The sequence below is a fragment of the Bombyx mori genome, chromosome 26 (genome assembly GCF_030269925.1).
Source record: "Bombyx mori chromosome 26, ASM3026992v2".
NCBI lineage: Eukaryota > Metazoa > Arthropoda > Insecta > Lepidoptera > Bombycidae > Bombyx > Bombyx mori.
Window position 1 is genome coordinate 10,221,443 of NC_085132.1, and position 15,584 is coordinate 10,237,026.

Genomic DNA, 15,584 nt, shown 5'->3' on the forward strand with positions numbered 1-15,584 from the left:
CTGACATTTTACGGGTGACTCTCACATTATGCGTCATAAGCGACCTGAACTTTCGTTTTTTCAAAATTGCCGCGCAAACCTCACAAAACTAGGTTGCGTATAACTCAGATTTTGCCGCCAAAACGACAATACAATAAACCACAGACCTCAAAACTGATAATGCACAATTAACCTTAAACATATTGCATAATGTCTGATTTTGACATGACTTGAAAAAAAAATTAGAGTCAAATATATCCCCCATAAATTATCATGTTTTTTGTGTCCGATTTTCTTGCTTGCTTTGCCTTGTCACCTTTAAGTAGACGTTCTAGAATCTAGATATTCTAGAATCTTCACCATCAATCGCCCGACGCTGAGCGATGAATCGGATATAAATAGGTACACCTCGCGTGTATTTTAACAGTTTTTTCAACTTCTGACGTATTTAACGATCAAACACACGCAAGGGCTCTGCTTACTTTGTTGTATTCATTATTCGGTTGGCGTTATTCTGAAATTTACATGATCTCATTCTAGCGGAACGTAATCTCTTAAGTAGTCCCATTTAACTGTGATCTCCCCGGCTTCTGCCGTGGCAGGGAGGGGGTTAAGTTTGTAATTCAGACATAATGAAACAAATAAACATAAAACTACCAGTACCCGTCGATTGGTAAATCCGTAGGGAGGTACTATTACCAACCAACGGATATACTGCCGCATTTACTATAGCGGAGACACCCGGCGTTGCCCGGGTCTTGTCATTTACCATGATAAAAGTATTGTGTCAATCCAGGTTTAGGTTAGGACCTCTTGTGAGTCCGCACGGTTTCTGTCGTGAAGCAGCAATGCGTTTCGGTTTGAAGGGCGGGGCAGCCGTTGTAACTATACTGAGACCTTAGAACTTATATCTCAAGGTGGGTGGCGGCATTTACGTTGTGGGTGTCTATGGGCTCCAGTAACTACTTAACACCAGGTGGGCTGTGAGCTCGTTCACAAATCTAAGCAATAGAAAATAAAAATAAGAACACGCGCGAAATTTCATCCAAACCCGTTTTTTTTTTTTTTTTTTTTTTTTCCACAGGAGAAAATCGCCGGATCCCCACCCGCGCGGCAGGTGGGGTATGTGGGAGTTGAACCTCACTAAAAACTCCTGCCGCTCACAACCGGCGCCCTACCTCGGACCGGGCCGGAGCCCAGTCGGGGCTATTGAAACGGCGGGACAGGGTTGACGCAGAGCACATTACATCCATCCCACCGTCCCACGGACGCCGGACCGGTGGCCGCCAGCGAAACGACCACCGGTTCCCTCGTTCAGCGGGCCGAGAGCCCGCTTTGATGGCGCCGCGTTACACCTTCCCCCAGAGCGGTCGGGGGAACGCGGTCTACCATCACCCGGCTTCCTATTGCGGGTGAGCGTGCAGAGCACGCCACCCCTCGTCTGGGTCCCTCCCCGCACAAAACGGGTGGGACCCCTAGCTCTTAGGGGGCCAGGTCACGGATACGACCCCGGTCCCGACCCCCTGCTCGGCGGCGGCGGGTTTCTGCGTAGTGAGGAGAGCTTTCCCTCACTCGCCCCGCCGCCTCCTTCTGCGAGATGGTGCACTCGCAGAAGTCGAGCATAGCCTTCCATGACTCATCGCTGCCAAGCATCGACGCCACGACGCCAGGCAGCGACAAGTCAGGTCCTATCTTTGCGACCAGGACACGGCGCTGCACCTCCCAAGCGGGGCAGACAGCGAGCGTATGCTCCGCCGTGTCCAGGTCGTGTCCACAATGGTGACACCTCGTCGTCGGCTCAGCCCCTATCCGGCGCAGGTACTTCCCGAAGCATCCGTGCCCGGTCAGCACCTGCACCAGACGAAAGGTGAGACGTCCCTCGCCACGATTCACCCAGTCATCAAAGACCGGGTAAACCGCCTCGACGGTCCGTAGCCCCCACGTGGGGTTGGCCAATCGCCTCGACCACGACTCGAGCACGGACCGCCGAGAATGGGCCTTCCGCGCCCGCAGCTCACTCTCGGGGACACGCGCCACGCCCCGAGCACGAAGCTCGCTGCGCCACCGATAGTCGGCAGCGAGCGACTCCGCCTCCAGCTCCCATGGCGGCGTCCCCGCCAAAACACACGCCGCCTCGAAGGAGACGGTGCGATATCCGCGGATGACCCTGATGGCAACGGTGCGCTGCGGCCGGCGCAAGAACCGAGCCATAGTGGCCCGGTTGCGCGGCTCAGCCCACACAGGTGCACCGTACAGGGCCATCGATCGCACCACCCCCGCGTAGAGACGGCGCACAACCTGATCCGGTCCCCCAATATTCGGGAGCAGCCGGCTCAAAGAACCGGCCGTCCCCATCAATCGGGGAACCAGCTCCGCAAAGTGAGCACGAAAGGCCCACCGGCTGTCCAACACGAGGCCGAGGTACTTCAACTGCACCCCGACCCCTATCCGGACGCCTCCAACCACGATGTGGGTGTCAACGGGTGGCACCCTCCGCGGCCCGTGAAACCACAGAGCCTCGGATTTATTGAGCGCCACGTCGAGACCCAGCCTCCTTATCCTTCCGACGACGAGGGCCACTCCCGCTGTGGCGAGACGGGCAGACTCCCTAAAATCATCCCCCCGGGCCACGACCAACGTGTCGTCCGCGTAACAAATAACGCGGAGGCCCGGGAGGAGGGCGCCCCTCAGCACCCAGTCGTACCCGATATTCCACAAGAGGGGGCCGAGAACCGACCCCTGCGGAACACCACGCACGACCGGAAAGCGATGAAGGGTCCCACCGTACCCGGTACATACGACCGACCTGGCCCCCAAATAGGACCCAACCAGCCGGCGGAGGTAGAGGGGCACTCCATGCCTCTCCAGTGCCCCCCCTATCACGGTCCAGGGCAGAGTGTTAAATGCGTTGGCGATGTCAAGAGACACCGCCAGCGCCACCCCACCCCGAGAGACGGCCTCGTCCGAGAGGGACCGCACGCGAAGAATTGCATCCACGGTCGAACGGCCCTCCCGGAAGCCGTACTGCTCCGCCGACAGGTCAGGCCCCACCCCGACCAGGTGCCGAACGATGCGGGCAGCCAGAATACGTTCCAGCAATTTTCCCGCCTCGTCCAGCAGCACGATAGGACGATATCCGGCGGCTGTATCCACCGGGCGCCCCTCCTTCCTCAACAACACAAGTCTACCCGTCCGCCAGAGCGACGGAAACCGTCCCGACTCCAAGCAGCCATTATATAGCTCAAGGAGCCGGTCCCCCAGGGCACCGAGGGCCAAGGCCAATACCCGGCCGTGGACTCCGTCCGGGCCGGGGGCCGTGTCTTTCGCAGTCATCTTGACAACGGCCACCCGGAGCTCTGCCTCCGTAATACGGGGCACCTCAGCAGGAGCTTGGCCGTCGACGGTGTCAGACGGCCCGCCCATAGCGGGAGGGACAAAACCCTCCCGCTCCTGCGGGAACAACGCCGAAACGATGTCCCGCAGCTGCTGGGGCTGGAGACGCTCAGTCATAGAGGGGGCCCACGGGCGCAACTTGCCGCGTACCAATTTGTATGGGCTCCCCCACGGATCCGCTTCGAGCGCCTCCAAGAGTCTCTCCATGTTCTGCTCCTTGGCCCGCCTGATGGCCAGCCGCAGGGCGTCCTTCGCAGCGCGATATTCGCGGTGCAGCCGAGCTTCCTCCTCCGCGAACGCGACGGGCTCGTCGCGCCGCAGGCGGCGGCGACGGCGGTGTCTAGTGCACCGGCGGCTCGCCCGAATGGAGACCGCACGCAGTCTTGCAATTTCGGGCGACCACCAGGGCGACTGTCGCCGTCCAGAGTGCCGAGAGCCGACCCGGGGCATCGAGGCATCACATATGCGGTGCATCGCGCCCCGGAACCATTCGGCCTCGGTTTCCACATCGACAGGTTGTGGGCGCTTGGGCGCCCACGCCGCCACCATAGAGGCCTCCACCAGGAGCTCCCTGTTCAGGAGCTTCAGTGCCCACCTAGGGAATGACCGGGATGCACTCTGCGGGGGGTCAACCCCGCGGGCACCTGCAGCCGGCGTCGGCGCAGGGGCAGAAAGATCGTACCGGATATACCGGTGATCGGACAACGATTCCGCCCCCACCACCACTCTCCAGCCGAGGATGCGCCGCGCGACGGGCGAGCTCGCGAACGTCAAGTCCACGATAGACTCGCCCGTCCACCGCACGCAAGTCGCGATCGAGCCCCTATTAACGATACAGAGACCGACCGCGACCGCCCACTCCTCCAGCAGCCTACCACGAGCGTCCGTGAATGGGGAACCCCAAGCGACAGACTTCGCATTGAAGTCCCCCGCCAGTATCACTGAACGGGGAGCGAGGTGACGAGCGATCACCTCTAGCCCGTCCAGGAACCGCTCGAACTCGACGGTAGGCCGATTCGGAGAAAAGTACACCCCGATCACGACGATATTTTCTAACTGTACCGCGACGATCCCGGGGCCCCTGGTCACCATCGCCAGGGGGGGGACCATCGCGGTTCTTCTGATATGTATGGCCGCCAAGCCATCAACGTCCCCAAACCAACAGTCATCCGCTGGGGGAACGAAGTATGGCTCGGCGACCACAGCCACGTCAATTGACCACTCCGCCATGGTCTGGAGCAACATGTCCTGAGCCCCAGCGGAGTGGTTCAAGTTTCCCTGCAGGAAGCGATAGGTGTGATCCATTAAGACTGAACCACATCCATCGCTCCCCCCCCTACTCCATTGCCCCCGCTATCGGGCGCGAACGCCTCAGCGGGGGACAAAGTGCCGGCCGGTGCTCCCCCGGCCAACCGCTTCTTTTGACGCCGCTTAGCTTGGCGGCGCCGATTTCGTTCAGCATTCTTGCTGGCCGGAGGGCAGGCCTTGCCCCCGGCCCGGTGGTCAGCCTTGCGCCCGGCCGCCGCACATAATAAGCAGTGCGGCGCAGCCGAGCACACGGCCGCCTTGTGTCCCGGCTGACCACAGCGAAAGCACAATCCGCTGCGGTCAACGGCACTCGCGCATTTAGCAAGGCAGTGCCCAGTGCTGAAGCATCTGAGGCACCGCCAGGCGCGTGGTTCGAGAAGGCGCACGCGGGCCGCTATCCAGCCCACGCGCAACCTGCCCGGTTCCCCCGACGGTCTACCGGGCGGAGGAGCAGCCAAGGAGGTGGCCGCCTCTACCGGGCAACGCACCCAAACAGAGCCAGCCCCGGTATAACCGAGGCGCAGCTCGCCTACAGTTATATTCTCCAGGGCGCAGTTGCCCCGGGCGGCAATAGCCGCCGCCACCTCATCCTTAGTGGTGCAGTCGTCCAGGCCGGTCACTCTCAATTCAGCCATTTTGACCGGCCTGTGCACTCGAACCTCTTCCTCAGGCAGAACCGTACGGAGCTTCGCCGCCAGACGCTCCGCGATGCCGGAACTATCGGCACCGGGACACTCTAGCAGCTTGGCCCCATTGGCCGTCAGCCTACAGCGGAGGCCCTCCCCCGCCCCGATCTCGTCCAGATCAATAGCCGCGCGCGCCCGGGAGACTACATCTCCGTATGACACGCCCTTGGCCTCGGCGGCCGGCAGCAGCGTTAAGACCACTGCCGCCGACCGCGGCGCGCGCGACGACTTCTTCTTCATCTTATTTTTCTTTTTCTTGGCGGCCACAGGCGCTCGACCCTGTTGGGGAGCAGCCTGAGACGCCGCAGTGGCCGGTGCTCCACCCACTTGGGGAGCTGTCGGTACGGCCCTCTTGGCACCCCGCCGGGCCACCACATTCCACCCCTCGTCCATGTTAGACGGGGGCGGGGGCAGCGGACGGGGTTGAGGCGCTTGCGATGTGCACTTCGCGTTAGCGCCGCCCCCCCGCTTGGCTCTGTCTCGCCCCGGGCCCGCCCTAGTGGCCGGAGCCTGTACGGGGGTGGAGCGGGTCACTGCAGCACCCGACACCGCGGCATGTGTAGACGCAGGCCGTTCAGCGTCACTAGCGACAATACGTTTCGCTTCGAGTGCCGCCAGCCCGCCACCCAGCCTTTCCATTACAGCCTGGACGGTGCGATCGATAATCTCGTCCAGGCTGTAGCAATTCGGTTCCGGCAGGCCCACGATCCGTGGCCCCGCGGATCCCTGCTGCCGCTCGACGGCCGTTGCCTCCCTAGACCGCGGCGACGGGAGACGCGAACGCCGCTGTACCGCGCGCGATGGTGGCAGCACGGGCCACGGGTCGCCAGCCGCCGCTGAGGGACAGGGACCCCGAGGGACCCCGGAGACCAGCGGCGACACCGCCGGCACAGATGCCGGAGGAGTCCGCGACCCAGCGGCACGTGGCAACGCGGGCGACGACCTCGTCGCGGCTACCCGCTTGGTAGCAGCAACCTTGTCATCGGGCCGCCGCTGCGCCTGTAGCTGTGCTCGGAGTCTCAAATTCTCCGCCATCAGCTGCACCACCTGGTCATTGGCGGAAGCAACCGAAGGCAGAACCTTCGAGACTCGCGAGACGACTTCCCGCAGCCTGCGGCCAGCAGCTTTGGTTTTGGCACTGGTCGCCGCATACGACTTGACGGTCTTCATGGCCCTGCCTATGACCAAGGCAGGGTCCCGAAGACCGCCCTCCTCCTCTTCTGTCGTCCGCCCGTCCAGCGAGGCGACAGACATCGACGCCGATGACGGCGCCGGTGACGGTGCGCCCTTCCCCCGAGCGGGTCTCCCTTTAGGGGGCGGCATCTCCTCCGCGGCAGAGGCCGAATCGGAGACTACCACCACTTTCTCCGGTGGGGCATCCGTGTCAGAGGACGACGTTAGCCCCCCCTTCCCTTCGCGGGAAGAAACTCCCCTCGATTTCCTCTTCCGCCTGACTTTCCCTTTCGGGCCAGCCGCCTCGCAGTCGCTGACGAGCGCAGAGCGCGTCGAGCCAGCGCTGGCACACCTCAGTTCGACGGGTTTTCCGCTGCCCGTCGCACAGCCCCCTTCATCGTGGCATGCTTTGCCCCCCCCAGAATACGTGGGGCAGCATGCTCCCACCGAGGTGGAAGCACGGAGGGATTCTCCACCTAGAGTGGTACCCTCCTGGGGTAATTTTTTCGTTAAGTCTGCCATCATTTATTTATTCCTTTATTATTTAACCAGGGGTCGGTCCCCTGGGACGGCCCTCACGACTGGACACCCTCCAGCCACTCATCCCATCACCGGGCACGTCACAGGCTTAGGATTAGGGCATTTTTTATAGAGGTTTGCATCCTCGCGGCCCCTACTAGGCAGCGGCCCCCGCCCCCCACCAAGTGGGGATTACGGTATGGGACAACCCTTGGGACTAGACTCCCTCCAGCCATTCATCCCATCGTCAGGTGTCAAAAACTTGGGATTGGGGCATTTTTTATAGAGGTTCGCATCCTCACGGCCCCTGCTAGGCAGCAGCCCCCGTCCCCTACTCGGTAGGGATTGCGGTGTGCTTCTTCGAAGCCACGCCGGTAAACCGGTACCCCCCTTTGGGGGGCCTTCCCCTGTAGCCGCCAAGAGGCAGCCGGGGACATGGCAACCAGCGACCGGAAGGGAGTGCCCTCCGGTTCACTTCTCATCCACGTGGGGTCTACCATTACTGACAGACCCACACGTCCGACCACGGTGTGGCCACGCCGGCGTACCGGTACCCTCCTCTGGAGGGCCTTCCCCTTTAGCAGCCAAAGAGCTGCCGGGGACATGGCCTAGCATCCAAGAGGGCTCCAGAAGGGAGCCCTCTCCCGCTTCACACACACTTTGTCCAGCAAAGGTGGGAAACGGGAACACGGTGTGCAGTCTTCTTTGTTCACGGCACCCCTGTGCAGACAACGCTGCTCCACGGTATCGGGGTGCACGCTTAAGCCCCACCGCCGCGACAAGGCGAGACCACGTTCGGTGGGGATCCAAACCCGTTAATTTGTTTTTGCTTGATTGATTAAGAAGCTTTTAATGCTTTATACGGGTAAGTCTTGTTGGTTGCAACTTAAAGTTTGGGGTTCAAATCTCGATAGCTGGTAATAACGCGTGTCGCATGATGAGCATGATCGTGGATCTACTCGTGAACTTCAGCTTTTTGAATGTGGTAAACTTAATTGAAGTTCAATTAAAAACATCGAACTGTTGATGCTGATATTAAATAAAAAGCATCTTTAATAATAATTGCAAAGACAATTTTTTTTTATTGCTTAGATTGGTGGATGAGCTCACAGCCCACCTGGTGTTAAGTGGTTACTAAAGCCCATAGACATCTACAACGTAAATGCGCCACCCACCTTGAGATATCAGTTCTATGGTCTCAGTATAGTTACAACGGCTACCCCTTTAAGCCGAAACGCATTACTGCTTCACAGCAGAAACAGGCGGGGTAGTGGTACCTACACGTGCGGACTCACAAGAGGTCCTACCACCACTAAATGTCACGTATTACCCGAAATTTTGCTTAAACCAAATACCCTTTTACCCCTCGATATTATCCCTATTTCGGTTTGTGATGATTCCTCGAACGGATGACATCGCGAACCTTGCTTGTTCAACTAAAGAGACCTCAACACAGATATACGAAACGAAATCAGGACGGCGCACGTCCTATGTAGATTGATTGGGTAATTGTTAAATTGTTCCCGATTACAGCGCGCGCCGGTCGGTGCTCGTAAGGGCCGTCTTGTAGTTATAGCTAAGCGCGATGCGATGCACCGCAATTTTCCTTTTAATTTCCAATTAATTTGATTTTGAGGATCCGATGTTAATATAGATAAATAGTTTATTGCGTTTTGCATGTTTTTTTTTTTATTGCTTTGTTGGGTGAACGAGCTCACAGCCCACCTGGTGTTAAGTGGTTACTGGAGCTCATAGACATCTACGACGTAAATGCGCCACCCACCTTGAGATATAAGGTCTAAGGTCTCAAGTATAGTTACAACGGCTGCCCCAGCCTTCGAACCGAAACGCATTACTGCTTCACGGCAGAAACAGGCAGGGTGGTGGTACCTACCCGTGCAGACTCACAAGAGGTCCTACCACCAGTAAGACTCACAAGTGTCGAGGTATTTAGATGTTAACTGGGTCGCGGTTTCGATCCGGTGGTAGATTCTGCGAAGCACTGCTCTTGTTAGGGCTAGTGTAAGCAAATTTTTTCAAGTTGAGCCCTGAGCGAGATAGCATGAGTCTCTGTTTTTGACGATTTAGAATTTTATCGTAACGCAATAAAGATTACATTTCTACGTTGTTAGCACTCGTATTCAATCGGCTTTAGCTTGCTCTTTTCTGCGTTGAGGGATTTTACCGATGCCACTCATAAAAATGGCAGACCTGTAAGACCTGTTATATTTATTTCTTTTCTCGTTTAGTTACTTGCCGGATTTTCTCAGTGGGTCGCGATTCTGATTCGGTGGTAGATTCTGCGAAGCACTCACTGCTCTTGCTAGGGTTAGTGTTAGCAATTCCTCTCAGGTTGAGCCCGTGAGCTCACCTACCGTCTGCGCTCTCTGGAATAGCCTCTTAGGTTACCAGCGAATAGGTAGGGCAAAGAAAAAAAAACATAGCTTATACTAAGTTTACGGCTTAATCTCGCTTTTATTACTATCGCAAATAATAGAAGGACAGTTAAACACACAAAATTAAACCGTAAAATTAGTTTTCAACTGATTTGCCGAAGCAAATTTTGAGATTTATGTATGTCTTATTCTGTGAGAAAACTTTAAAATAGAATTGAAAAAGTAACAATGATCGGATAGTAAAAATATTTAAAAAAAATCCGTTATTGTTGTCACATTATTCAAATGCTAACATTTTTAGAAAGCTGTTTGCAGTGCGACAGCGCGCTAACAAAATGATTTTATAGAAGGCAAAAGGCAAATTGATCGTTGTTTATTCAGCCTTGAGATACGCAGCAAAAGTATCAAAATTGCAACATCTCAGTTCGTTTAATATCATCAATTGTTTAATGTATTTATACTTACGCGTTTCGAAGTAGGTACTTGTAGGCTCACAATGAATTTAACATTTTATTATTATAGGCGTCTGTATTAAGAATGAGAAAGGGATTATTGCGCGGCAGAGGCAATACGAGAAATACAGGTTACGTGACTATGGTTAGCGATGCTCACGGACATCTTGCTAATAAATATTTTACTGTTTTTTACTGAGCCCAACACCGCACATAATTAAAAGCCAGAGAATGCACGATATTGACTTTGCTTAACATTGTTGCTTCACGATTTATTTTTTTATTGCTTGGATGGGTGGACGAGCTCACGACCCAACTAGTGCCCGAAGCCCTCAAACCTCGAAGACATCTATAGCGTAAATGCCACCACCCAACTTGAGATATATAAGTTCTAAGGTCTCAGTATAGTTACAACGGCTGCCCCACCCTTCAAACTGAAACGCATTATTGCTTCACGGCAGAAGTAGGCAGGGTGGTGGTACCTACCCGCGCGGACTCACAAGAGGTCCTACTACCATCCTGCCACCAATTTCAATTTTTTTAATTCAGCTAAACACAATAATTTGCAGGAGAAAAAATGTCGAACGTCCCTGAGACTTCCTACCATCAGTAATTACGCAAATTATATTTTTGCGGGTTTCATATTTATTACATGATGTTATTCCTTCACCGTGGAAGTCAATCGTGAACATTTGTTAAGTACGTATTTCATTAGAAAAATTGGTACCCGCCTGCGGGAATCGAACACCGTTGCATCGCTACATACGAACGCACCGGTCGTCATAACTTTTAGACCACGATGACTTCAAAAATTTCCCTATATGGCAACGGTTTTCAAGAGATTCGTTCTAACGTTGAAACGGTCTATTAGAAAAAAAGATTCAGCCTGTTGACTTGTTTTCATGTTTTGGTCTACAATAAAGTATCTATATATTAATACGTGAAGCAAAAACTTTGTATCCCTTTTAACGAAAATTGCGCGGACGGAGGAGTATGAAATTTTCCACACTTATAAAGAATATAGAGAAGAAGTGCACAATGCTAATATTTTTTTAAAATAATGCATAAAAGATACATTAAATCAATAAAGAAAACATTACACACACTACATACCATGTATTTGACGCACACACGCATACATACTATTTGTCAAACTTTTGTTCTTGACGTCTGTTGTCAAATTGAGAATAGATTAAATATTGTTTGTCTTTGTTAATATTTTTTTATAGTGTAATGTTGGCGAAATTTGTGATTATAGAAGTATAAAATACAATCATAATAGGGTACAAACTTAAAATTCCAATTAATTATAGTCGAATTTCGACTACTGTGGGACCTCTAGTTCTTTTTTAATACGCTTTTATTAGCTTCAGACGTATGTATGTAACGGAATCTGTGAACATGATTTAGACCGCCTTCAAAACGTCGGATTAACTCGAAATTCAGTGTACTTATTATTAAGGACCGATGACAATTTAATAATATAAAAAAAAATGAAAAATAATAATTGAAAAATATGAAATACAACTAAAAAATTAAAAATAAATAATAGTTTAAAAAAACTAACAAAATACGCTTATATAGAAAATATATGTGTGTGTATATCAGTAGTTATAAATATTTTATGAACAAATATGACTAGAAGGGTTATTCTGATAATATCCTGAAAAGCAAACCAACCCTTTTTTACAATAAAATCATTTTTTCTTACACTATTTTTAATTCAAATTTGTTTTCTATTTTTTAGTTGGATTTTCTATAAAAGCGTATTTCGTTAATTATTTTTAAACTATTATTTATTTCTCTCTCTCTCTAACATCCACTTTTGTTCTCAGGTACGATGGGCTCCTTGCCTCGCGTCGCTGTGGTGACTGGACCCAGAGCGGCCGTCCCGACTGCCCCCCTCACTCACCACCTCGGCCCTTTAGCCAAGAGCGACAGGACAGCTCTTATTTACAAAGGTACGTTGCAAACTGTTTTAGGTTTCCGATCGGAGTTTGAATTGTCAGGTTGTTATCCCCCGTGTAGAGGTTGGGTCGACCCGGATACCCGATTCCCGCAGAAGCAAATCTTGGAAAGGAGAGCTAAGCCGTCTTCAAACTACGCTATAACATAATAGCATATGGTATTTAGCTCATAGCACAGCAATATCGCACACCATACTCTACTATATATTATTGACTAAGTATAGGCTGCTATACTGTATGGCACTATAGTATAGCGTTTTTTTTGTTGTTTTTTTTTATTGCCTTTGTAGGCAGACGAGCATACAGCCCACCTGATGGTAAGTGGTGGCCGTCGCTCATGGACGTCAGCAATGCCAGGGTCCAAGCCGCTGCCTACCATTAGACGCTTATCTAACAACTGCCATTCTCTTAGCATGATTTCGACGTCACCCAAAATACGTCATTACGGATCCTCCCGATCCATTAACGGAGCTTTTGGTACCACAAGTCTAACCCATCGCTTGCGACGAAGGGCTCGACGAGCAATTTAACCCACAGACACAGCCCACTGAGCTTCTCGCCGGATCTTCTCAGTGGGTCGCGTTTCCGATCCGGTAGTAGATTCTGCGAAGCACTGCCCTTGCTTGGGCCAGTGTTAACAATGCTTCCGCTTTTTTTTTCGCATGGGCGGGAGGAATTCCTCATGAATACCCAAGGGAAAGTAATAAACATAAACATAAGCCATAAACAGGCTGTAACACAAGTTCTTTACGAACTTAGCACGGGACCAGTTAACGTGGCGTGATCGTTAGTAAATATATAATATATAGTAAATATATTTATAATATAATAATATATAATGTACAAATTTTTGATAACAAAACTGACCACTACAATTTTGATACAGACGAGATCTCCAGCGTTCAGGTCAGTCATGCAGAGCTTGCAGCGAGGACTAATGTCCTGGCGAGAGCTATCAGCGAGAGGGCCAGGACTGTGGGACCGAACAGAGATGGTGACTACGTAATTGCTGTTTGTATGCAGCCCACACACAAGTAAGTACGCAATTTATAAAAAATCCTTTATGGCTGAAACGCTTCTTGTGAACTCGCACTGGTAGATACCTGGCGCTGGTAAGCTGCTTAATTCTGCCGTGAAATTGTAATGCGGCTTGAAGGCTGGAGCAGCCGTTGTACTGTAAAAAGTAATCGTGGCCTAAAAGATAAGAAGCCCGGTGCATTCGTATCGAGCGATGCAACTGTGTCAGTGTTCGAATCCCGCGGGCGGGTAACGATTTTTGTATTGAAATACGTACTCAATAAATATACCCAAATGACTTTCACGGTGAAGGAATAACATCGTGTACGAAAAGTCAAAGTTGCAAAATTTTTATTTTGCGTTAATAATGGTGGTAGGATGTCTTATGAGCTGGCACATGTGGATGCCATCACCCTGCCCATTTTTGCCGTGAAGCAGTAATGCGTTTCGGTTTGAAAGGCAGTCGTTGTACCGTAAAAACGGTGACCTTAGAACTCATACTTCAAGGTGGGTGACGGGATTTACTTTGTTGATGCCTATGGGCTCCAGTACTCCACAACTACCTACTTCTAAGCAATTAAAAATACGTTCTATTTTTCTGTTCGAAAGAGCACACCTTTAATGTCCATGGAGATACATTCGTCACCAGTCCCATTAGAACACATTTTATTTGAAATTCTATTGTGATTTTTTATGTGAAACATCTATAGCCGCACGTAAACCGCATGCTGTGGCGACACGTCGCCACGCTATGTGATTGTATATATATAGAGTCTATATGCATTAGTGTGTACGGTGTGGCGACGCGTCGCCATGCGCAATCGACTGTGCGATTCTCTCCCACTCGATCCAGCGTTAAGCCATCTCTCTCGCTACACTGAGCCCGGATATAATAGCCGGCAAACTTCTTGAGCATTTGTTGACGTAGTGGGGGTAAGTTCGCGCATGGTACACTCACGTGCAAAAACATTATTTACTCTGCGTCATAATGCAATTAAATTATTAAAATCAACATATGTATTTATTTATATATTATTAGAACATCAACAAAAAATATAGGTTAATAATTGTAATAATTTAATCTTGGGGTAAAATAGATATTCCTTCTATTAAGTCAAAACTAGAGCTGTTGCCAGGTCTTGGCTCAGTTGAAGCGAAGCTAGTATTTGTAATTTTTTTTCGTTATCATAATCTTGACCATCACCATCATCACTGTTTTCACCACCCGAGTCGCCATCATCGTGATGAGTCGACATAGGGCTCATCGGTGTAGTTTACAAACTCGGTCGGCTCGATCTTCTTTTTTGTCTATAATTAATTATTTTTTGAAGATATTCGATTCGTAGTAATCGAATGTTATTTTTTTCAATTACCAGCTTCTGATTATTTTCTGTTTTTTTTTTCCATCTGAAGCCTAGCTCTTTCATAATTCGTCGTAAACTTCATTCCGAGCCATTAAAATGTATATCTTCTTGAAAATTTTCGAAGCCTTTCTACGGTACGGAGTTTCGCTGCTTGTTATGTAGTTATTATGATTACATCTTTTTATTACAGATTGAACGAAACTATTCATTCCGGTAACTTTCTTCTTCCCTGATCTTTTCTTACCCGGAGTTCCAAACACGGCGAGCAAGCCAGAGCCTTTAGCTTCGTTAATAATGCACCTAACAGTACTCACTGATGTTTTTGTTGCTTCCGAAGTCTGTTTTACTTTTTCCATATCATTCTTCCCCTGTTTTATAATGAAGCAATATACGTCGCACACAATTTTTCTACCCTTTCCTTTGAATACTACACCAGTTTGTCGCGGCATAGTGTATTTTTTATAAAAAATCAACAAACACTCAACAAATAGCAATGGCAACAAAGTCAACAAGCAATTATAACAAATAAGTTTTAACGATTAATAACGATAGACTTTTAACTGTACGCAAGCGTACTTTTGGGAGCAAGCGGAACGAGGGTGCGGTGCGGGGCGCAAGGTTCGACTGATCTACCAATAACGCGGTCGATACGATTTCCCCTGCCGTCGCGCCTCACCCTCACCACCAAAGTGATCTAAAATTCGGTTCTGCGCAGTCAAGGTCATTTGCTCAAGATGTTTGCCGGTTACTATACCTATAGTGTATACTCCGTAGTGTATACAGTGTTGTTTACTACAGTACACATAACCTGTGTTTTACTTGAAAACAAATTATTTTTTCGTAATATTTTATTTTATCATTATGACAATATATTTAGTTCCTATTACAATCTGTTCTTTTCTGCATATTACTTTTACAAAATAATGTCGATGTTTCACATCTGCCAGGCGTCCCGTGACGGCCCACATTTTTTTTATTTCAGTACGATAATGGCGTTGTTAGCGACGTGGAAGGCAGGAGCAGCGTACGTACCAATGGAGCCGAGCTTCCCTCAGGGCAGGATCACTCACATACTGAAGGACGCCGAACCTTCCCTTGTCATTTATGATGATAGCGGTAATAATTCGTTTATTATATTCCTTAATATGTACCTTCGGAATAATAGACATAAGATTAGGGCTCCCTGAATAAATGTTCGGTATTCAACGAGTACATTTTACTGGTGGTAGGACCTCTTGTGAGTCCGCACGGGTAGGTACAACCTTGCCTATTTCTGCCGTGAAGCAGTAATGCGTTTCGGTTTGAAGGGTGGGGCAGCCGTTGTAACGAC

At 50.7% G+C, this 15,584-nt stretch overlaps 1 protein-coding gene across 2 annotated transcripts in view; it reads left to right on the forward strand.

Moving 5' to 3' along the window:
- Ebony (ebony protein) overlaps nucleotides 1-15,584 on the forward strand; it is a 71,519-nt gene that overhangs the window by 37,961 nt on the left and 17,974 nt on the right. For both annotated transcript variants that reach the window (XM_038020524.2, NM_001145321.1), the window contains 3 exon segments: nucleotides 11,742-11,867; nucleotides 12,760-12,907; nucleotides 15,237-15,370. In XM_038020524.2, coding sequence (XP_037876452.1) covers nucleotides 11,747-11,867; nucleotides 12,760-12,907; nucleotides 15,237-15,370 — 403 coding nt within the window. In that variant the 5' untranslated portion in view covers nucleotides 11,742-11,746.